At 46.9% G+C, this 23,987-nt stretch overlaps 2 protein-coding genes across 2 annotated transcripts in view; one reads left to right on the top strand and one right to left on the bottom strand.

The window, feature by feature from the left end:
• Window positions 1–345: 345 nt before the first annotated feature.
• Window positions 346–23,987, bottom strand: part of LOC144158784 (uncharacterized) — a 42,001-nt gene continuing 18,359 nt past the window's right edge. The window contains exon 2 of the mRNA XM_077689921.1: window positions 346–1,719. Within this exon, the coding sequence (XP_077546047.1) occupies window positions 548–1,552 (1,005 nt within the window). The 5' untranslated portion in view covers window positions 1,553–1,719 and the 3' untranslated portion in view covers window positions 346–547. The remainder of the gene's footprint in view (window positions 1,720–23,987) is intronic.
• The window catches only part of LOC144159900 (SCO-spondin-like), a 41,056-nt gene continuing 20,687 nt past the window's right edge, over window positions 3,619–23,987 (top strand). Inside the window, exon 1 of the mRNA XM_077691555.1 lies at window positions 3,619–4,268. Coding sequence (XP_077547681.1) covers window positions 3,796–4,268 — 473 coding nt within the window. The 5' untranslated portion in view covers window positions 3,619–3,795. The remainder of the gene's footprint in view (window positions 4,269–23,987) is intronic.

The following is a 23,987-nucleotide window of genomic DNA, read 5'->3' on the forward strand; positions in this document are numbered from 1 at the left end:
TGCTATTGACACCGCTGAACCCATTTTATATTCTTTTCTATGGGGTCTATGCCAAGACTATCACTTTTTTGTGAATATTTTGCAAAAGAGACTTCGTTTCATGATTTCGAAACATTCTGCAACAAATATTTGCATCCTAATAGTTCATAGAACACGCGATTCTATACGAATAAATGTTCACTTATGCCAACTCCTAAGGCGTTAACCTTAACCGAATGTTTCCACTTGGCTGGTGCAGACGAATAACAGTGCAAAACCCAAGCGTGCTAACTAACGTTTGGAGTACGCGTCGTGGACTACGGGGGAAATTAAGCTTCAACGCAGAAAACCACGAACCCCGCTTCGTAGAATGCTTCAAAAAATCCCCGTCTTTATATTTGGGATACCTCGTTACAGTGCAAACAACAGTGGTAACATTGCGCGCTAAGCCATTATTTTAAAGGGCAGTCATCAAACTCAGCATCGGCTTCGTCGCCCAACTGACCGCATGTGCCTGGTCTCTTCTGCTCCGTCTTCGTCGTTTGCGCCCCGTGTCTTCAACGTGCGATCAAAGGAAGATTGTGCGCGGTGCGTCGCAGCCATCCTCGTCAGAGCCATCGGGGCAATCCTTTTCTTCGTCACAGTGAAACCTCATAGGCAAGCACATGACGCTGCCATTCTGAGGATTGCAAGCAAACTGCTTCGGTAGACAGCCCGTCGGTCCTTTCAGGCAGATGGTCGTATCCTCGTCCGAGGCGTCGGAGCAGTCGCGGTCGCCATCACACAAGTGTTCGTCCGGAATGCACTGACCGCTCTTGCAACGAAACTCAGTCCCAGTGCACGTCGCACTTTCGCAGTCCCTTTCGTCGGATCCGTCGGTGCAGTCGTCATCTGCGTCGCATCGCCACTTACGCACTATACAATCTCCGTTCTGGCAAGCAAATTGATTCGCTGTACATGCTTCTTTTTCACAGTCTCCCTCGTCTGAGCCATCGGGGCAGTCCTTCTCTCCGTCGCACAGCCACGTGATTGGCAGAAACTTGACATCACCTTTCTGGAGAGTGCAGGCTATCACGTGTACACCGCAGCCGTTCGTCCTGTTCTTGCATTTAACCGGATCTTCATCAGAGCCATCCATGCAGTCGTGGTAACCGTCGCATTCCCAGCAGTACGGCACACAACGACCATCGTCGCAAGCAAACTGCTTTTGAGAACAACCCTTGGCGTCCGTGCAGTCGGCTTCATCGGAGCCGTCCGTGCAATCCCGGCCACCGTCGCATCTATATCTGCGCCCCACGCAAAAACCATTGTCGCACAGAAACTGTTCGTCTGTACAAGGAGCCGCGCAGTTATGTTCGTCTGAGCGATCACTGCAGTCGGGATCTCCATCACATCGCCACTCCTTTAGGATGCACTCTTTGGACGAGATGCACTGGAACTGCTCCGCCGAACAGGATTCCTGGCCGCTGATTGTTTCCAACAGCGCGAAGGACTCAGCAGTAGCCACAACTGCGGCGAACAAAACAGCTGTGCCCAGGAACCGCATGAAAGCGGAGGTGCTCGACGAGGTCATGTTGTCAGGAAGCACTTCCAGGACGTTCGGTAAACTTGACTCGTAGGCTGTCCACTCACGTTTCAGGAGTCGCTTGTACTGAGATGCAGTCGAAGCTTAGAGACGCCCGTTGGTTCTCCGGGTGACCTGCCAGCTTTTGACACGCTCTCGCTGCAAAAGAAGGCGACCTACGAGCCGCTAAATGACCGCGCGGTATGATGCCTGCGCCTCCTCTGCCGCGAACAGAGAAATGCCGCTAATCACCAGGCTGGGACGTTTATGGCCCTGTCACCACTGCGCAGTAGAGAGAAACAACAGGAAATTAATTATTTTTGTAGCTGGCGCGACGGATGGGAGTAATGGCGCGCCTTTTCTGGAGATAGCCTGCTCGTTGTGGAATAGAATGATAGCCTGGAACGGAGCTTCCGGGCCAATAAGTGCTAATCGAGGTGCGGAGCACGCGGTTCCCCTTTGCATCCCACGCGCAGTTGCCACTTCGTTGAGCATGCACTTAGGCGACTTTGATGTCCAGATGAATGCATCAATGTTAGTTGTTGGATGCCGGAAGGAAACTGAGCCAATTTTCAAATCATCTCCGATATCTTTGCATCAGTTTGTGACACACATTTCTTCAGTTTCATTCTGGCAACAGAGAATACTGTGCATATTATACCCGTCTGAAGGTCTGACGAGGATTTCGCTTCCAAGTGTTCCGCTGAAAACCTATTGAAATGTAGTTTTAGCTTTTTTTAACGTCAAGAGGTCTCTTAATACAACCAGTCTGTCAGCACCTCTCTTTTTGAGAATACGGTAACATGAATGCCTAGTTGAACGCTAGAAGCTACTTCCCTCTTCTTAGCGTTGTATAAGAGCTTTGTACTGTTGCCGTTTGAGACGCTTTGCTATCTGATCCGTCTTAATGATTTCGAATGACTTCGATCTGTTTCCTACTCTTTGCGCCGCTAATCATTCCTGCACCGTGTAATAGAAGAGTTCACGGCAACAGTGAATTCCGCTGCTTGTCTGTTCCGTCGTTAGGCTGCCTTCTTCCGCTCCCTTAATGTACGCTGTAGTGCGTTCACGGTCACCTCTCGGTACAACCTAGTTTAAGCTCGCGCTATGAAACGCACTGTGCTACGGAACGCGTTCACACGAGCAGTTTTTTAAGAGGCGTTATAGGCCTCACTGATCGTGTCCAAAACGGGAATGCATGGCAGGGAAGTCAGCTTTACACAGTGGGTTTCATAAAAAGGATGATGACGGTAAGCGAAGGCGGATCCGGAGTCTCAAGAAACACACGCTTCCCGTTGTCGGTATCAAGCACGTGTCCCTCGCGTTCCGGAGACAGCGTATATTCGACTGCGGCAATTCCGGCACGGTCGAAGCCGTTTGGATTCTGGACTTTTAATGAGGTTGATGGGGGCAGGCTACACGCTTTAAGCATAATTTTCTTATGCCAGGCTGAATACGCCGGTTCTCTCTCTCTCTCTCTCTCTCTCTCTCTCTCTCTCTCTCTCTCTCTCTCTCTCTCTCTCTCTCTCTCTCTCTCAGGACAGGGACCTTGATATTCCTGCCTCCGGTTTTTTTTTCTCCGCGCGTCCCGTGTCGATTTCGCAATAATAAGCAAGCTAAAGGCCCAAACCGCAAGGGCTCAGAATTGTGCACCCATGTACATTTGCGTATATCTGGTGACGCCCAAGGACGCTGACCTTGAAGCAGGGCGTATAACACCGCAAAAACAACGTGCAGGAAGCAATTACGCGGCGAACTCTGCCGCGTTTACACGCCCTCTAATTGTCGTTTCGCAGCTTCCCGCCCTTTCCTGTATCTTGGTAACTCCAGACGCGTCCGTGGCTTGTATCAGCACTTGCGAGGCCGCTATATATGGAACGGAATACCCTTAATTCAAGCCCTCACAACAACCTCTTTGTCACAACCCTCCTTTCTGTAGAGCGGCGAGGACATGTAATTCTCTTATCTACGCAAGCTTCTTGACCGCCATAACTAGGTGTCAGAAATGCAAACAAATAAAGGTAGAGGAAAGTCACAGAGTCTTCATTAGCGCTGCTCATTATAGGGAAGTGCCCACCGGCGTACGCGGGAAACCTAACGCGCTTCCGTGCTTGCCCAGAGCCGTTCACTTTGAGAGGCCACTTTGCAAGTGCGAGTTTGCGGCCTGTGGACGTTTGTCCGAAGATTTGAGCATTCCTTTTTGGTAACAGCCAAATTCTGAAGATACCCTTTATTCGGATGTTCTGGCTACCATGATGCTGTGGTGCACGTCTTTCGTCTTCGCTGCGGTTCTCGCGGAGGCTGAATCTCTCACCCTGCGGGATACCGTGACTACTAGCAGTTCCTGTTCGACGAAGGAATTCAAGTGCGCCGCTCACGACGAGTGCTTGCCTGTGAGGTTTCGATGTGATGGCGACAATGACTGCAAGGATGGTTCCGACGAAGAAAACTGCAAGGATTACAAGTGTCCAGAGGATGACTTTACCTGCAACAGCGGCCACTGCATATCGGCCCTTTGGAAGTGCGACGGTGACCCGGACTGCGAAGACGGTTCGGACGAAGGCGCGGAAACGTGCAAGGGCCAGCCCAGGTGCGCTACAGGTCTGTTCGCCTGCAATCCAGAAGCGGAAGCGAAGGACGTCAAGTGCGTGCCTACCAGGTGGCGATGCGACGGAGAACAGGATTGCGTCAGTGGTTTGGATGAGGACAACTGCGAAAGCACAACTTGAGCAGGCGCAGGCTCTTTCATTTCTTTGTTTTTCTTTTTGCAAGCTGGCTGTGTGTATTTTGCCGACAGAAGACATAGCACGATTATGAATTGCAGGATCCATACAGCACAAAAGAAACTATTGTTATCGCTCCTTTATGCGTGCCCAGTACATCTTAAGTTTGGTCATGCACATAGCGCAACCAAAATAGTGGTAAGAAATTGAAGACCTATCTCCAAGTCTCAGCTGACTCTCTGAACTTTTTGACGTTCAACAGTCGAGCAAAAAACCTGCATCATTTGTCTTACGGGAAATACTGTGAAACGCGCAATTACGAGCTGGCAGTTTTCACGCTGCAGGTATCGGCAGAGTGGCCCTGGAGAAATTTCAGGTGTGCACCTCCGCGTGTAAAGATGACTATTTAAAGATGACCATTAGTAAAGATGACTATTCGGATGAGAATGACGATGCCGGTTGAGAATGAGGTTATTGATGGGGCCCAGTTTCCTCAATTTCCTAGCCACTAATGGCACAAAACAATGAGCCGCCTTGAAACTTTCTTAGACAGGAATGCATATTGCTCCGTTGAGCTAGATAACACATTACTGCATCCACTTCATGAGGATGTGGAAAGTACTCTTCGGGCATGAAGATAACTCTTGGATGTCATAGTTTTGTGCCGCTGTCCATGCATTCCATTCGCTCAGAAGCATCTGACTCGTGCTTCAACTCTGAAAAACCATCACTCGAAGAATCCACCACTGTCATGAGACTGCAGACGTATACCAATCCACACAGTACCTTCGTCCATGCTATCTACTACACTTAATATCCCTCTTTTTGCAATTTCTCTCCCACGCCGGCACCCCGTACCATCTGATGCAATAAAACTTCGGACGAACCTTCATTCATCCCCTCCTTCTTTTATGTGTACTGGGTGGCTCGTCTAGCCGATCTGGACTTTGGATCTCATCAGGACTTGGTAAAGAAGGCCTGGACAGGAAGTTGCAGCCTGGCTATCCCGAGATAGATATGCTTTCCTCCTGGTGAGTGTCCTGACTAGAACAGTTCTCACGCTCATCAATAAATGTTTATTCTCTCTCTCTCTCTCTGTCTATATATATATATATATATATATATATATATATATCCCCCCTCGCTCTCTTGCTCTCCCTCTCTCTGTTCGCTCGTTCGATTGCGTTATTCCATTAACTATCTGTGTTGTGCTCGCGTAGACGCCACGTGGCACTACTGCAGAGATAAAGGCCCCGCCATGGAACGCTTGTGCTTTGGAACACCTCCGAAAAAGCTGTTTCTTTTCTGTTGCAAAACCATCCTTTTCACTCACTGGGACATCTCTGGCTGTCGCAAAAATAAGCCAAAGGCTCACACCACATTCCGTTAGAGTTCTACACCCACGCCCATAGCGTCAGCGAAAACAACGAGCAGGGAGCAATCAGGCCGGAACCTCCGGCGCTTTGTTACGCCCTCCAATCCTGTATTCACAGCTTTCTGCCGTTTCCTAGAGCTTTGCTACTCCGGACGGAACCAAGCTCGACATAGACACTCACCAGACGGCTAGGAATGGACCAGAATGCACTTATTTCAAGCTCTCACGACAACCCCTCTGTTATTACCTTTCCACCGGATATGCGGCCAGGCCACGCAAGTATTGTCTGCAAGCATGTTTCTTGGTGATCGTCTCCTTATCAGTCGTGGTGCACGAAAGAAGTTGGGAAAATAAGATCTTCATTCGCGGCTCTTATTATTAGGACCGGAAAAGTAATATTATTAGGATTATTATTATTATAGTATTATTATTAGGATAGTATTAGGATAGTATTATTAGGATTACGATAATATTAGGATAATATTATTAGTAGGACCGGGACCAGGAAAGTGCACAGTATTCCGTTGTTTTTGCTATGTTTGCGTTGGCTCTCGTAATGTTTACGGGTTGTTGTGATCGGATATGTCTGGTAAAACGATTGCTGTACATATGTGTTATGTTATTGGCCGCACTAACAACTACGGAAACTCGTGGCCGGTTCTAAGGTTTAGTGCACAAACCTCGCTGTTAAGACCAGCTCTACCTTTTTGGGGCTTCTATGCCTGGCTCCACCCGCCCTCACTACAAATATCAGTTTTAAGCATACATTTCCATCAGTTCAGTTAGAACGGTTTAGCCACCACACTGAAGGGCGGGATAGCTAGATACGGGATGGAGGAAAAGAGAGGCACTTAGGTACTGTGCGATTGCTGTGTGGTTGTGGAAACGTTGCGCCAGTTTACGCCCCCTCCACCCCCTTTTAAATTTTGGTTCGAAAGTATAGCAACCCCTTCCGTCGCAGGAAACTAAAATGCACATAAAAATAAAGAAAATATCTTCAAGAGTAGCGGGAGCTTTCACTAGAGATGTTACTGGCGTGTCCGAACGACATCTTTAATTTTGAAGAAAATTTTATATATAGCTCCTTGTGCCCAGGGGAAAACGTTTCTGAAGTTATTTTGTGGGAAAAAAAATCCCTTCCTCAAAAAATTCCCAAAGCAGGCTCGTGTCACTGGCTTGTAAGAGCCTAGCGGAAAATGTGAAGCTTATACCGCTGTAAAACAAGAACTACTGCAGCTGTCGCGATAGCTTTTTTCCTGTAAATACTTTGCATACTCCCGAATGATGCAACATATTCGTGTTTGGATTGCAGAGAGAATTCTTTTTATTAAAAATTCTCAAATTGCAAACATTTTTGACAGTCGCCCAAATGTGGGGCCTTTTTCCTGTGAATTTTAACAAGCTAGTTACCTCAAAATGTTTAGTGTTATTCGTCTATTTTGGTTCTGTCTGCATGCCAATTTTAGTTTTTGTGGTAAAGGTGCTTAAATTTGAAAAAAAAGCACTGTACTGCCGCTAGGTAACCAATTTCGGTATGTTTTGAGAGGGAACTAAAAAAATGACATCTTCGATTTTTTTTGCAAACTTACACAAAAAAGCCAAGTTTGCTCACTACGACCTATATCAAAATCCTGCTGCACTAATTCTGTTGTTTTGCAGCTACAAAGCGACAAATATGGCCTTATTAGCAGTGTTGCAGTAACGTACTCAAATGGTTTGTAAGAAGGTCATGACCGCAATGTAGCACGAGAAAGGGCCGATACAAAGAGAACATCTTTAAAGAAACATTACAACTAGCATGCTTTGTTGAATTCAGATGCGTATAGAGACATTGCATCTAAATTTCACGTTGAAACTTCAGCCTCGAGGCCGTGTTTGGTCATGTATATAATTATCGACTGGTCGTATCTCAACCGCGCAATTCGAGACCTGGCCTTTTTAAGACCGCTGGTATTTAAATGATTGCCCTAATAGATTGAATGAAACACATCGGAGCCTTAGAGTATTACAAAAATGTTTTAATGAACCGAGACCGCAAATTATGTTGTTTCAACTATGTGCATTTCAGTTGTATAATCTGTTAGCCGCGCTATCTTCAAACTGCGGGAATAGCATACGTTCGGATACGCAGTTTACTGAACATTTGGGTCCATCAGAACTGGTTCCCGAAGATTTCTGTGGCACCATGCATATGTTAGTGCAGAGCACTTAGCACCGACGAGGCCGCACGGATTCACTGTCGTTCGTTTGAGTATGAAGCAAGATGGCAGTGAGGCTGATCCAAGAGGCCAATTGCGGTCTAGCGGCAACCAAAGTGTTTTAGTTGTAACAGTTTCAGGGTGGCAGCCGTCTAGTGACCTTAAATGTAGGTCAGGATGTATATGCTGGTTAGTCGGCTGAACAGGATCTTTTGTTCCAGTGTCCGATCTTTAACGCTGCAGAAGTTTATTCTTGAACCAATTTGTTTCTTATGCCCTCTTAAATAATCAGCTCAAAGCACGCGCTCCTGAATACTCTATGGCCATTTAGCCTTCTGGGGCTTGTGGATGTGTGTGAACCGCTGCAGCCGATAATCACGCAGAAACTCTTCCTAGCTGGGGCGGTCTTTTCAAGCCGCCTCCTCTTATCGCTCAGGGCGACTAGGGCGACTAGTTATATGTTTTGTCTGATACTTTTCGCTTTTCTGGGAAGCATGCTACAAATATCTAACTGAAACTAAAAAGGTAGTTCAGCCACCGTCCTTCAATACTTATTTATTTCCGCAGGAATGCTTATTACAACGCTGCAAGTTAGGCTGGGTGCAGACTATTGCCACAGCTGTAGTAATACCTTAAAAGAATGACGTCATTTGACGTCTCAGACAAATGAACTGCGTGCCACGCCGTTTTCTGACCTCCATTGATCACGATATGGCTTTTGCGTCTGTAGTCTGAACATAGCCTTAGACTCAGCTCCCGCATACCCTATAGCTCCCGCATTGCCTATGCTCCTAGTTCGTTTCCCATAGGTCCGGATCTCATCTTATCACCTCTGTATATCGACGTAGGCCTACACAGCACACACACAAAAACAGTGAGCAGTGCATGAAGAGATGCATCCGGGAGAGCACGTGCGCTAGCTAGTACGATCCAGTTGGGATGCTTTTACACAACTTAGTTGAAATGCTGGGTACTATGTTCACACTTAATTTCAACAACAACGCATGCTCACAGCAGTGTTTCTTTAATGATGTTTCCACCGCCGCGGTGGCTCCGTGGTTAGGACGTTCTGCTGCTTAGCACAGGGACGCGGGTTCGATTTCCAGCCGCAGCGGCCGATTTTCTGGGGAAGGTGAAAAGCAAAAACACCCGTGTGTTCAAGATTTCGGCGCACGTAAAGATCCCCTGGTGGTCCAAATTAATCCGGAGCCCTTCACTACAGCGCGCAAAATAGTTTGCGTGCGTTAAACTCCGTAATGAGTCAATCAATCAATTTTATGATTTTCTCTTTGTAGAGGCCATTTCTCGCCCTACAATGCGGTCATAAGCTTCTTACAAACCACATGAGTGTGTCACCGGAATGCTGCTAAAAAGGTCATATTTGTAGGTTTGCAGCTGCGAAATAACAAAAAAAGTGCGTCATGTCTTTTATGTGAGGGCATAGAGCAACCTTGGCTTTAATTTGCAAAAGTTTGAAAAAAGTTGATCACGGCCTTTATCAATTGGCTTTCGAAATAGAGCAAAATGCGTTGCCTAGCTTTAGTACAGTCCATTTTTCAGATTCAGCCGTCTTGACCACACACAATAACTATGGCGTGAAGATTGCACAAAGATGGAATAATAAACATAATAATAATAATAATAGTAATAATAATAATAATATTAATCAATCGATCAATCAGTCATGTTTATTTACGTGCCCAGGAACAGCCAGAGGCCTGAGTGCTGGCGCACGGGTAGTTACATGAAAACAAACTACAAGAAACATATAGCAAGAAACAAACAAGCGACAAGACACACACAAATTGAAGTAGTGAAAATGACAGAAATAAATCACATGCGGAGCCTGAGTACAGGTAAAAAATAAAAAAAGAAGATGCCTACGTTGCTCTTCCTGTCGTAAAGGCCACACGACAGGCAGAGCAACAAACAGGCAGCGCAACAAAGTTTGACAGTAATACAACAAAAACAACGGCAAGAGTGTAGATACAAATGATAAGACGAACAAATGACAGACAACAGTTTCAAAAATAGGCAACTATCGGTTGGATAGACACAACCGCAGAGAAATCAAATTCCAGAAAAAAAAAGAACGACAGACATATCATAGGTGTTTAACGTATATCACACTAAACTTTTTACAGCCTTTTTGGCCGGAAAGGGTGTAAAAACCTTGTCCCATGGCTAACACCTTAACACCTTTAAAAGGTGTTTTCGCAAAAAAAGAGTGTATGGACGAAAAAAGGGTGTAAGAAAAAAAAGGGTGTTGAGCTCAACACCTTTAAAAAAGCGTGTTGAGGATGCTCAACACCCTTAGAAAGGGTGTTGAGGACGCTCAACACCCTAAATAAAGGGTGTTGAGCATCCTGTGTTTTCGCAAAAAAAGAGTGTATGGACTAAAAAAGGGTGTAAGAACAAAAAAAGGGTGTCGAGCTCAACACCTTTAAAAAAGCGTGTTGAGGATGCTCAACACCCTTAAAAAGGGTGTTGAGTACGCTCAACACCCTAAATAAAGGGTGTTGAGCATCCTCACACCGTTTTTTAAAGGGGATGGCATGCGCAGTACCATGGTGCTGCGCGTGTCATCACCAGTGCCTTGGAGGCTTGCGACCTATCACCATGGTGTCCTAATGCAATTCATGGCCACAGGTGTATGTCTGGAGGCTCTGTAAGTAAATGAAATGCAACAATATATGACTAATGGCACAATTTTAAGTTATATATACAGTGATCCCTCGTGGCGTCAAACTCGGATATCTTGAAATATCGGTTAACTTGACATGACACACAAAAAACGTAGTAGTCTCAACCAAAAAAGAAGAAATAATAGAACTTCACAATTTCATGCGTGACGATCACAACATTGGTGCACTAGAGGGACCACGGAAAACCGTTATGCATCGCATTACGCTGTGCTCACTGAGCATCAGTGTGCTCACTGCACATTAGCATTCAAGTGATACAACTAGACAGAACTGAACCCCCACTACAATTGCAATCATGTTTTCTGGTGGTAGCTTCCAAAAACAATATCCCATGTGATGTGCACCCGTAGAGAACTTGTATTGGTATTTGTCGTCAGAACTTTTTTAAAAGGCAGACAACCACATTTATAAGTTCAATTGACCATAAATTGCACAATTTCTTTTGTGTCAAAAATCTTAAGACTCAAGCCGAACGAAACCACGTTTTCCGAACAAACTTTTACAATCGACAGTAAATGTCGCAACATAAAAGAAAGAAACAAGAATGTTTGCAGAATTCTGTGAATGAATCCTGGGACTAAAACTAATTCACAACCATAAACTATGATTGAGGTGTCTATTAATAAACATTTTGCAACTTCCCTTAAACCTTTACAGCCAAGCACATACCAAATATCAAGATACAAGCAATTATGAACTTCCTTCCCTACGAATGCAATAAGGTGGACACAGCAGTCTGAACTATAAAGAACATTTATCTTTCACCCATCCTATAGCCGGTATTCATTGAAAGTTTAGCTGTCAATTTCTTCATTTGGCAACACTGAAATAGCCACAAACATGGCTGATTGCGCCACGGACATGGCGCGGCTCGTGCCACTGCGGCTGCACTCCGAAGAAAAATATTACACCGACGTGCATCGCCTGCTCCGTTTCAACCGATTCTCAACAGTGTTGTCATCAAAGTTGTTATTAAAAGCACTCGCATTGGAGTCAAGGCATTACTTTGCGTTCGGCGGGCTAGAGCTTGGAATGTCCAAACCATATCATGCTCTTAGCACGGACAAGTACCGCCATCTTGCGGAGCTCGACGTAACCACACACTAAACATTTTTACTCCCAAAAGGGTGAGTTCAGCTTGTCGCCGCAGGAGCACCCTCATAACACAATATTTTACACCCTTTAGAGTGCTTGAATTCTGTCGCCGCAGGCGCACCCTTTTCTGCCCAAAATATAATAGGGTGCTTACTTAGCACCCCAATCTGTAGGAGCTTTTCCTGCAAAAGCAGCCACCTAAAGGGGTACAAAAAGGGTGCATCGTCCTCGGTTCACAAATGGCGCTGCAGTTGTGCAGCCACATATGGCACAATATGACACACGATTATGGTATGAAACATTCGTGCTTTCCAAGCTCCGTTCTATGAGACATTCCATTGAAGCTCAATGTCAGCTGATAATTTACTTGAACTTTTTGTCCCACCGATTTTTAAAACATCCATTTATAAAGTTTAATATTACAGCCAAATCGCAGCACAGAAGTTGTATCATTAGAGGTTGTTGATTATTCAAAACGGTGTTAAAAATTCAATTTTATGTTCATTTTGCTGAACTGCAGCGCATATCCTTCGAGCTTCACTGCACAGCATAAACGTGTTATGCAGTGAAAGCTTGTAGGCGTGCAACACATCAACTGCACAAAAGTTCTTTGAACCTTAAAACCCTTGGCTTCTCAGCATTGCATCAAACTTCCAATTACGGTAGCTACCCGAAATGTTTAGTGCCTTATTCTTGAGCTGAGCAGAAAATCTCAATATTAAGGCAGACCAAATGCAATATGTATACTTCCCTCCGTACTGTGGCTTTATTCTACCCATAAAAGTTGGGTCCCCACTGCCACTTATTTTATTTTACATTTTTCTTTTTGCTTCATGAAAAATGACCCCACATAGCAATACCAAGAACTGCAAACATCACAGAACAATGCATATGGGTCCCTGGTGAAGCCCATGGTTGAAATGTGATGACATTGTTGCTGAAGCAGTATTTTATCATGAGTCTAGCTTGTGCATGGTGCCTTGCATTATGTCCCTGCTGGTAGATTTGGGGTCATTTTTCAATGTTGCAAATGAAAAGCCAACAGCCAGTGCCCATTAGTTTCGTCTAGTATTACGAGGTGCTTCATGGGAAGCATCAAACCCGTCTATAGCCCTTTTTAGAGTTGACTAGAAGTAAAATCAGCAAAATATGTGGGAGAACATGTTGTGAAAGTAATTAAACTTAGCGGTCGTTGATTTTTTGTTTAATTTATTCCGGTACTTTTTTTTGCACAGGATTTTATGAAGTGTGCAAATAGCATTCCTTTTATTTTATATTATGAATTAAATCTGCTGTTATCCAGGGTTTTTATTTTTGCATTTACGCGGGTGAGTAAGAGAAATGACTTTTCATAAAGGGCCTGCAGTTTTGCTAGAAGAACATTGTACGCGGCGTTAGCATCTGTAAGCATCGTTTTTTTCGCAGTCGGTGGAGAGGATGGCATTACGAAAGGTTTCCAACGTATTCGCGTCAATGCTTCGATAGCATGTGTGCGTCCTATTATCAACAGCAATGGAGCAAGCGTTCTGAACAAATGCAAACGTAGGCAAATGGTCACTGATATCACAAGCAACAGTTCCTGCGTTTATGTTATGATTAGTGGCGTTCGTCATAACAAGATCAAGAGTTGCCGTCGAGCAGGTTACTCGTGCTGGAACTCTTATAGTATTGCTGAAACCATATGCATCCAGTAAGGATAACAACTCTGTTGCTCCTTGAGCTGTACACTTAAAGTCTAAGCTCATATCTCCCAACAAATATAGAATACGTTCATTAGTCGATGCGTAATCCAGGAGCCCTTCCATAATTTCAAAAAACGTGTTTATTTGGCCGCTGGGAGGTCGATACACCCCACTAAAAATATCTCTTTCACTCTCAACTGTTCGTATTTCGAAATATGCGGATGATAAAGTTAACTTTGTAATCTGTACAGCAGTTTTTGGGTTACGAATTTGCAAGGACACTCCTCTACCTCAACGACCAAGCCTATTTGAAAAAAATGCGTGTAACCATTGATCACGAAATGCTGATATTCGTCACAATACTATGTTTCAGTGAGCATTATGACATCAAAGGAAAATTCTAAGAATGAAAGAATATTTGCAAGTCATCAAATTTCTTACTAGGGAAACGAAAATTTACGAGGAAAACACCTAACTTATTTATATCGGCAAAGTTACTAAGAGCTAAAAGTTACTAAGACCATAGCTCGTGGCAGAACATAATATTGATTCACTCACTACGTCATTTTAGCCAAGTCTTCTGTGTTGACCAGTTTCAATGCCCTCCCTCCTTAGTCTTTGCACGCAAAGATGTTACCACCCCGTACCCACACAACTTCCACTTCTCGTTTTCTGTTGATGGCTTGCCCTAGTAGTCGCTTTCCTTCTGGGCATAAGTGCTCATTAATGGAAATAGGCGTGAACGCCTTGATACCAAGTTCGTCGCTTGACAGCCTCTTTTTCCTTGCTTTCTGTAGAACAGCCTCACGTTTCTGGTGACGTACAAACTGAACAACGGTGTTCGTGCTGTCCGAGTTGCCTGGGATGGGCACCCTGTGGCAGGCTTAAATTGCAGAGGGAAGAATGGGTTCGTGAATTGTCTCGCCAAGTTTACCGATGACCTCAAGCAAGTTCTCTCCGTGGCTACTGGGATACCATTGATTTCCAAATTTGCGTTACCAGAGTACTGTTCACAATCCGTGATCCTTCCTTCGTTACGCTTCACTTGTTCAGCTAGTTGATTGCACCGTTCCTCCAAACTTGCGTTTTCTGCTTGCAAGCGCTTTCTCTCCTCGAGAACAGTCTTAAGGTCAGCGGTCATTTCTTCAAACTTTCGGTCAGTAAGAGAGAGGCTGTTTTTTATCTCTCTAAGTTCCTTTCGAATGTCCTGGTCAAATGACTCCAGAAAAATCCTGAAATCGGTCTTAAGTTCGTTTTTCAGGTCTTCAAAGAGCGGTTGCCAACTATTTGCTTAGTTTCGCCATAGTGAAAAAGCAAAATAAAATACGGAACAGATATACCAGCAAGACCAGTTCAAATTCAAATTTTCAAATTCAAATTTATTCAAAAAGTACAAGGTTGTATTGACATAGTGGGAATTTACAGGAGGAGGTCCCAAGGTTTCCGAACCGCAGGCGGGACTTCCTTGTGGTAAGAATATACCAATGCGTTGAGATTACAGCAGTTACACACACCAACCAGCAGCAACCAAGGTAACACAGTCGATTGGTGCACAGTCCCACCTGCACCGCGCACACCCCCGCTGGTATGTGAAGAAACCGTCAGCGCCTCTGATCTTGTAGCTGGGATGTTGATAACGACCCCTGCTACGAGAGGCAACTGTTGGTACTTCGTCAGGCATGACGTGAGTGTACGGCAACAGACAGCCGCAGACGGTGCTGTCGCTTCCAATACTGCAGTGTTGAATCCACGTGAATGTCAAGTTGTAGTTAGGGTAAGCACAAGAGCGACCAGCATTTTTCCACACATGCACTGCTGTTGCTGCGAAGTGATAGGCCTTTTTGTTCGTCGGAGCTCGGAGCCAGATCACAGAACTGTCCGGCTCGGGTGCAGGAGCTTGATCTTCAGTGTCGGGAACCAGTCAGCGCAGACGGCAGGTATTTGGCGCAGCAGCGTAGTTGACGAATGAGAAATCCGAAATCCCGTCAAGGTTAGGAGAATCGGTAAGGTGGTCCGGCAGCGTTGGGACCAAGATGGCTGCACGTATGGATAAACTGGCTTTGGTGTGTTTTGGTCTCTTCTGACTTCTTCCTGGCCGAATTCGATGTGGTTTTTATCTCGAATCTACGAAAGTTTCGATGCAGATCTGCACCGTTGAGTTACCGTAAAAAGTACGTTTTACAGCGTACTCGGTCCAGACTCCGTCCTTAGGCCTTGCGGCCACCTAACTTGATTTCTTAACTGATTAAATGTTTCACGCGGGCTCATATTCCAAATTGTTCCTTGTTCCAGAATACCGGTGGCTTCATGGGCCCCGGGCGTGTATATTCAGTATCTGTAGCACAATGATTTTTTAAAAAGAACTCATCTTCCGGATCTGAGGTGAAGGCCACCCGCCACTGCTGCTACCAATGTTACCGCAAGCGCTGGCTCGTACAAAAACTGGAAGGGCAGCCGAAAGCCGCTGCCGCCGCCGTTGCCGCCTCACGTTCTTCGTCCTCGAGTATTTCGAAATCTCTCCGGAATGAACCGCAGTTTGCCTGCTTAAAACTCCAACGTGAGCAACAACACTCTAAGAAATCGGGGCAGTAGTTGAAGAGTCCAACAGTCATTGTACTCCTGCAAGCGTTGGCGCGCTCCCCTCGAAAGCTGCGGGGAGTTGGATGTAATGTTCGCTCCCATGAGGAGGAAGAGCAAAACTGACAGCGTACTCTTCTCGTGCGCGGCGGAGTGCAGCCCCAGTTCCGCTCCCGCACCAGTGAAGAGTAAAGCTGCACATCGTCTCCTCTCTCCAGTACGAAGAGTAAAATTGCAATTTCATTCTTGTCAAGTGCGGGAGTAAGCATGGAGAGGCACTCCTACCATTTACGCACACCAACTCATCAGCGATGTTTTATTTGCATACGTATATATTATATAAAGCAGTTGTGTAAAAAGCGCCCGAGTACTTCCGTCGCACATTCTAAACGTGCAAGAATATGAATTCATGTAACGATTGCTCGCAGCGTTCAGTGACATGAATGGAGCAAGCTTAACAAAACTAGAAAAACGCATGTCTCGATTTGGTTTCGTTTCTTTGTTTTGTTTTTTCCTCTGTCATGGCTTAGTTATCGACATTTAAAAAGTTGTCAGACTATGCATCATAAAAGGTGCGCACCACGGAGGAAAGAATACTGCGCGCCGATTTCAGCGATTACGCCGATTACACCGAGGGCATCCCAGCGGCGGCGGCGCGGCGGTGGACGCCGCGTCTCCGTAGCTCAGCCCGACGAATATACGGCGTACTACCACGGCGGATTTTCCGCCACGCGATCTCGCGTCTACGGTGAAAACCGACACAGGCGGTGCACCCGCAAGAACCGGGCGAGCGACGACTGATCGCGCCAGACCGTGATGTCCCGCCAGCGCGGAACACAGGGCTGCGCTTTGTAAACCATGTGCTACGCACGAAGTGGACTTTCAAACAGACGCGTCATCCAACATGGGAAGTTCGACCTGCCCTTATCGTCATGCTTGCTTGAACACAGTACGACGCGTGCTCCCATCGAATAGGAGAAACTAGGTTTTGAGAATTAAAGGTATAGTTATTGAGAAAACTGAGGTTACAGTGGATCAGGACAGAAGAGCACGGGGAGAAAACGTCTCACGCGGTGCGCAGGCGTGGGGCGACTCTCCTCGGCGAACAGCACACACACGTGACACGCCCCAGGCAAGACTCCAAAGCTCTCACTCGTTGGTATAAACATCCGGCCGCGTTCGCTGCGACGGTGGCGGTTTCAGGTGTTTCGTGCTCCGGGCTTGGCCCCTCGGCAGGCTGCCGGTGTCTGTTTTCGTTTTCGCCTTCTCGGCGCCAGCATTCTCGGCGCGAGAATTATCCGAAGCTTCGGAGACGGCTTGCTCAACATGGGAAGTTTGACCTGCCCTTATCGTCATACTTGCTTGAACGCAGTGTGACGTGTGCTCGCTAACTGCTTGCATGCCTGTGCGTCAGCGTTAGATCACGAACACGTAAGCAAGCCGTATACGCCTCGAGCGCGGCCTGTAGGGGCGCCACTGAAATCCCCCTAGCGGCCCGTTTCGAAAGCAGGCGCGGGAGTCGGCGTCCCGCTCCCCAGTGCCGCCGCTGCTTTTGCGGCACGTCCACGACTGAGATTTACGGTGTGCGGGCGTTTGAAATCCATGTTTATGTGGAACAGTCACACTGTTCGCAAATGAGGTGTGTTTTCGAGGGTGTAAATGTTTCTGACGCGATCTTAGTGTTGTATATTCGGTCTGTATAAGCGCCAGGTGTGTGTCACAGGCCAGCGTCGCGGAACCGGCGTGTGATGGAGCCGATTGTAGTTACACTGACCTGAATTTACTAGCAGTGTCTCTGTAACCACCGGTTCATCAGATGTTCATGCTACGGCTATACACTACGATTTAAATTGGTTTTGTGCGCTTACATAATCAGCGGGGCTCTCACACCTGACAGCACGCCAGTTACGTTTGATAATATTATAACTTTGATATTGATCACCACCATTTACAAGCCAGTCTGTGTTAATTTCGGGAATATTCAACAAAAGTACAATGGGCAATGCATAATTATACTCGGGGACCAGCACACACAAAGTCTTCTTGTCGTGAGGTGAGCGCCCGCAAACATTCATCTGCTCCTGTACGAGCAGCGCGGAGACGGGCTTAGAATATAATCCGCGTCCGCGACTAATGCTTCTTCGAAATATCGTCATATGGCACAGGAAGCCAGCAGAATAAAGCAGAAACTGAAATCAGAGGGCCTTATCACATGCCACTCTCTTCCAACGACACCTTTCATCGCTTGTTGAACAGCCTACCCTGTATACTTCCAAAAATGCGGCCGCCGTATGATCAGCTGTTCGTTGAAGTAGAAAAACAAAAGGAAAGTACACGCGAGATTTGTGTGTGTGTGTGTGATTACTAAAACGTTCATTGCTTGATTCCGCTCCGCATTTGTACACAGCGTCCCCCTCCTCCCCCCCCCCCTAACGATGTCTCGCGAAATAGCAGTGCATATCGCGTATAGTTGGTCCAGTGAACCCTACCTGGCTTAAGTTTCGATGAACGTCTTTAGCATGTCAGAAGCTGCACTGTTTTCTTTATTTCAGTTAGAGAATTATGTTTCTTAATTCCGCACTTGCACAGCATTTATTTTTCCGTGGTTTCATTAACTTGCCTTGGTTTGTGGGCACATATTTAACGACGCACAGCTAGGCTTGGAATATACTTAACATTTTCGCATGGTATATATGCTTATAAAAGGCATAAGTTATTGTCCGGGATTGGGTAATCACATCCCCGAAACACATTTTTCTGCGACGTATATATTCGAAACGAAGCCGCATTCGTTGTCGACGCTGCAAAATGAAGCCAACCTCTCATTGTGCCAGTATCAGGTCTAAACGAGGCGACAGTAGGATTCATTTGTGCCTGATGTTTTGGAGGTGACAGGGGTGATATGCTGCTACCGTCGCCGACGCCCGGAGGAGCGCCGACGAAGCGCGCAGCACCGCGTCCACCGCGTCTCCGGGTAGCTCTTGCAGGCGGTCGCGTACTCTACGAAGACACAGCTGCTTTTTAAGTGACCTAAACGTACTCTTTGCCTATAGACGTCACCATAACAAGTTTTTTACAGGGCGCGGAAAGGCGAAAAGAAGCGAAACAGAACCTAAACACTGCACGCGGCCCTCTCAGCAACGCAGCGCAAATCCCGTCAACGCCGCGGAGAAGCGGCGGCAGGCGGCGCAGCGATCGCGAAGCTCGAGGCGTATATTAGTTCGTTCGTGCGTGCGTGCATGCGTGGAACTAGTTTTTATTTCGGACGGACATCACAGCTGCGGCGGCGCAGAGACCGATACCGGAACTATATGCACTGTGTAGCAATGCGCGCGCAAGCCGCCGGACCAGCCGGTGTGCAGTCGCTGCCTTTGCAGGCTTCGCGCCTTAAGCTTGGGATCTTGGGATGACGACCATGGATTTATCTACCGGACGAAGAAATGCTGGCTGGAAGTGGAGGTAAGCCATTAGTTAACCTGGTATTCTTATCTTGTGTATTTAGCGAAGGAGAGTTGCTCTCTAGCTTCGTTCCGCGGAAGCGGCTAACCCTAATGTTTTCGTCACTCATTTTGACCGTTGCTTAGATTTGAAGGGCGGCTTTTGTACCCGTGTGCAAACAGCGTCGAGTCTTGCACCGTTTCAATCCCTTTGATTCGTGAAGTGTTGGTATCCTAGCCGAATGTTTTCGCAGGTAAGAAGCACGGTCGCGCGAGTAGTCGCAGCGCTACCCTGTATTATTAACTCGGCGGCTAGGGTTAGACTGGCTGCCGTGCAGTAGCTGTGGCTACCTGCGCGGTTCCAAAGAATTTCGTACAATAGGCTGAGTGATAGGAGCGCGTCTAGCGCGTAGAAGTCACTAAAGTTACAATGATTTTAGTTACCGCCGCGCGTGCTGCAGCAGACTGAAATCCTGTCCAGACAGGTTTTTTGCGTTTTGATTTGTACTCTTAGCTCGGCGGCTAGGGTTAGAGTGGCTGCCGTGCAGTAGCTGTGGCTACCTGCGCGGCTCCAAAGAATTTCGTACAATAGGCTGAGTAATAGGAGCGCGTCTAGCGCGTGGCAGTCACTAAAATTACAATGATTTTAGTTACCACCGCGCGTACTGCAGCAGACTGAAATCCTGTCCAGATAGGTTTTTTGCGTTTTGATTTGTACTCTGAGCTCGGCGGCTAGGGTTAGAGTGGCTGCCGTGCAGTAGCTGTGGCCTGCGCGGCTCCAAAGAATTTCGTCCAATAGGCTGAGTGATAGGAGCGCGTCTAGCGCGTGGCAGTCACTAAAATTACAATAATTTTAGTGACCGCCGCGCGTACAGCAGCAGACTGAAATGCTGTCCTGACAGGGTTTAGGTTTTTTGCGTTTTGAGGGCAGGCTGGCCGGAGATGGGACTGTTAAGGGGTACCTACATGCGTCTAAGCCGATGAGCGACGCGAGAAAACTCACTCATTGGGTACGGCAAACAGGTATTGTGGGCGACACAGACAAAAATTTTTTACACAGGCCGCTGACGGCGGCAACTGCGGCAGGCGACGGGCCGTCGCCGTCGCCGGCTTATACCGGCCAGAAGCAGCCCACGAGCGAGCGGCAGCAACGACGACGAATGGCATTGGCAGCAATGCATTTTTTTTTTCGTTTGTCGCTGTCGCCCATAGTGTTTGTTGTACCCATTACGGTACTTTTTTCGCGTCGGTTGTCGCCGTCGCTGCGTGTGGTTTAATGTTCGAGCGTTCTGATCGTTCAATAACGAGCCTATTGGTTCTCATCAGGTGTTGCGATCTGCAGCGTGCATGCAACGAAGAGTACTCGAGAATGAAGAAAACAGTAGCTATATGCCCCATAGCAACTTTTACACGCTGTACTTGTGAACGTATAATGGGCCGTACGTTGCAGTCGGCTGAGGGCAAAATCCTATGCAAATTAATCAGGGATTATAACGTTACAAAAAGAGTTCTCTTTACTTAAATTTTGTTAAATGTTTTTATACCGGGAACGATAGCGGGGTAAACAATAGAAGCTGCGGACACGTAAGCACTAATGGGTTTGGGGCGCATTGCGTAGGCAGACAGCTGTAGGGCGCGCTGTCTGACATTACATTGGCCAAGTGGCACAATGAGCGTGGCTGCATCCAAGGTCACCGCACATTCGCATGACTGCGCCAAGCAGTATTGCATTCCAATACGGGTTCAATGCGTTCTCTCGGGGCAAAAACTAATCTATCACGTCGTCAAACTCGTCAATTTTTTTTCATTGTAGAACTTATCTTTGCTGTCCCCCTCTTTCTTCCTGTGCAGGAACCACGGGAAGACGGTACTTGCCCGAAGATTTTTTTTTTTCCTGAGAGAGAACGAGATCTCCGAGGCGTCAGCAGGAGTGGCCGTCGCATTCAAGACACTTCTGCTCCCATCCTTGGACATCGTGGATGAGTTCCCATTGCTGCTGTCTGTTTTCAAAGGGGAAGCGCACCTTGGTTCTGTAGACGTTACTTCGGCTCAAGCACGGTGCCCTGGTCGGTGCTGTTCTGAAGGCCGCCACCAACATTATGAAGCATTCAGCTAGAACGTGTTTGTTTTTAATAGCAAGTTATGCCTTTTTTAAATCTTACTAGCGCATCCTTATTTGAGAACCACCCGCCTAAAAAACCCAGTGGGAATGTTTCCGGTGGTTTCCTATTGTCCCACCAACATATATCTGTTGCAAAGTTTCCGTGTCAGTGGCTTTGTATCTTTGTGTTGATTGCACCTTGTAATGCGCTAATAGTAATTCACGCTGAATAGTTTTAGTCCAAGATTTTTGTTTCGCAAAATTTATTTGTAAATGTTTTTGATGTGTCCTAAATAAGAGCTGGCTTTCCAGTCCATGTGAAGCACACTGATGTACTAAGGCCACTTTGTTTTATGTTAATACTGTTAACTATTTTCCCACTGCTGTATTTCTACTGACGTTTTCGTGCTAATGCCAGTACCTTTTTATTTGTGGGTGTTAATGTCATTTTTATTGACTTAATTTAATGTTTGTATTTCAGTGTTATCAATTCCTTTGCTGCATTTTTATTTGTGAATTTTTCTTGGATGTATCCTCAATAGGCGTTACGTCTCGTGTGTGCATGTGGAGTAAGAACCGTTTTTATGCTGTGATATTTTAATTCAAAATAAATTGCTTTTTTTGTGAAATTGCAGAATGAACCGATTGTTGTATTTTTTTGAAAAATAAAGTCTGACCTTGTTTTTTCTTCTTTTCCATGTTTCAAAATGGCTTGTCCTGTTTTGTTTGCTTGTAACTGCCTATAGTACCATCGTGGGGATGGGGGGGGGGGGGGGGGGGCTAGTAGCAGGCGGAGCGAAAACACGCTGTCTCGCGGGGAATAGCAGAACGCTCTTGAGGCGTAACGAGATGCTTTACAAGAGAGAGTAGTAGTACCCGTCTGCAGTATCCGGGAACGCCGAAACCAATAGAGCTTATTCACGCCTAAAGGGAGTGACGGAACGCTGCCTTGTACATGGCATAGCAATTCCCACACAGGGTTCAAGTACTCCGCTTCGACAGCAGCAAGTAAATCCCACGAGGAGTGTTTCGCCTCTCGTTTGGCCGCCACGCACTACTCCTCGGAAGAGTCGCCCAATGCTGCCAAAGGGAGTGAAATATGGGACAAAAGTTTTTACTCCTAGACAGAGTGCCCAGCACTCCTCGTCTTCTTAGAGTGAATTACCTGTTCGCCTAAAGGGCCATAAGAGCAACATTTTCCACTGGGTCTTTCACTTCTAAGCAAGTGTACGTAACCGGTGGCCGGTTGACGCGCGCACGGGTTGGGAGTAAGCGGACGGGGGACGTGCACGCAGAGCTATTGGTTTCTTGCCCTTATAATTGATGTGGTGTAATTCGACACGGCAAGGACTATCCTGACCGTAGTGTTCAGTGGTCAGGCCCGTCCTGCCTGGACTCATCAGCAGAGACGCACGGTCGCCCCTGCTTGGCCGGCGGCTTAATTGCTGCAACGTGGGGGCCCGCCTGCACCACCAGGGCCTCCAGGTGTCCCCCACCAGCGCCGACTGCCCAGAGCCCGAAACCGTCGAGCACTTACTGTGCTCTTGCCGACACCATGACACCGTAAGGGAGGAACTACGGGCTGCACTCGAGCGACTCGGTGCACCACGCCATAAGCTGGAACACTTCCTTTCCCCCACGGGACTGGACGCCTTCCGACGGGAGCTCTTCCAGCACCTCCTCAACTTCCTGGTTGTGACAGCACTGGTGCAGCGTTTGTAGCCGTAAAGCCTTGGACGAGACTAACGCGACATAGACTGTCCCCCACTCACCTCGTTCTTCCCTTTTGTTCTCTCTTTCTATCCTTTCAAACCCCCCTTTCCTTCCCTGAACTGGGTTGTATGAGGGTGAACTCCCCGATGAGTTCTACAATATTCCCAGTTCTTTTCTCTTCTCTGCTTTCTTAATAAATCACCATCACCACCATTGTGCTGGAGGGTGGTTCAAACATGGACGTCAAGTTGCCCAAGGCGACTTGTCAGGTGTCCTCAGGGGTCTTGCGGATTAGGATTCTGTGTTACGCAGACAGTAAGATGCCTACGACGCGGGAAAGAAACAGACAGCCCAATATTTGGCCGCTAGACAGAATCTCGGGTTATTTCATGTTTCCTTCTCCTAATTGCTGCCTAGGAAGTGCCCTCAACCACAACTTATAAACAAACGTGGTTTGTTTGGTGCATCCCGTAGACTGCATCCAGCTTCGCAGGTAATCATCCTTCACTGAGTGGAAGGACACTAATTTTTTTGTTCCTCTCAACGCAATTTAACAACCCCCCCCCCCCCCCGACGAATATGGACCCCAACCTCCATCCCATGCGCAGGGCCACCCACAGCTAAGCCCGCGAACAGATATGCAATAATCGCTCTGACGTGTGCTACACTGATGCAGCGACGAACATTCACAGCAAAACGACGGTAGCGGTGGCAATACCCAGAAGCCATTTAATTTCATACTCATTCGTCCAAACGACATTCCATTGAGACGCTGAAGATTTCGACTTTGCCTTAGCCCGCTTTATTTCTTCAGCAAAGTCAGCATTGCTGATTCTCC

The sequence above is a fragment of the Haemaphysalis longicornis genome, unplaced genomic scaffold (genome assembly GCF_048455015.1).
Source record: "Haemaphysalis longicornis isolate Haplotype H1 unplaced genomic scaffold, Haemaphysalis longicornis Haplotype H1 scaffold_10, whole genome shotgun sequence".
Lineage (NCBI taxonomy): Eukaryota > Metazoa > Arthropoda > Arachnida > Ixodida > Ixodidae > Haemaphysalis > Haemaphysalis longicornis.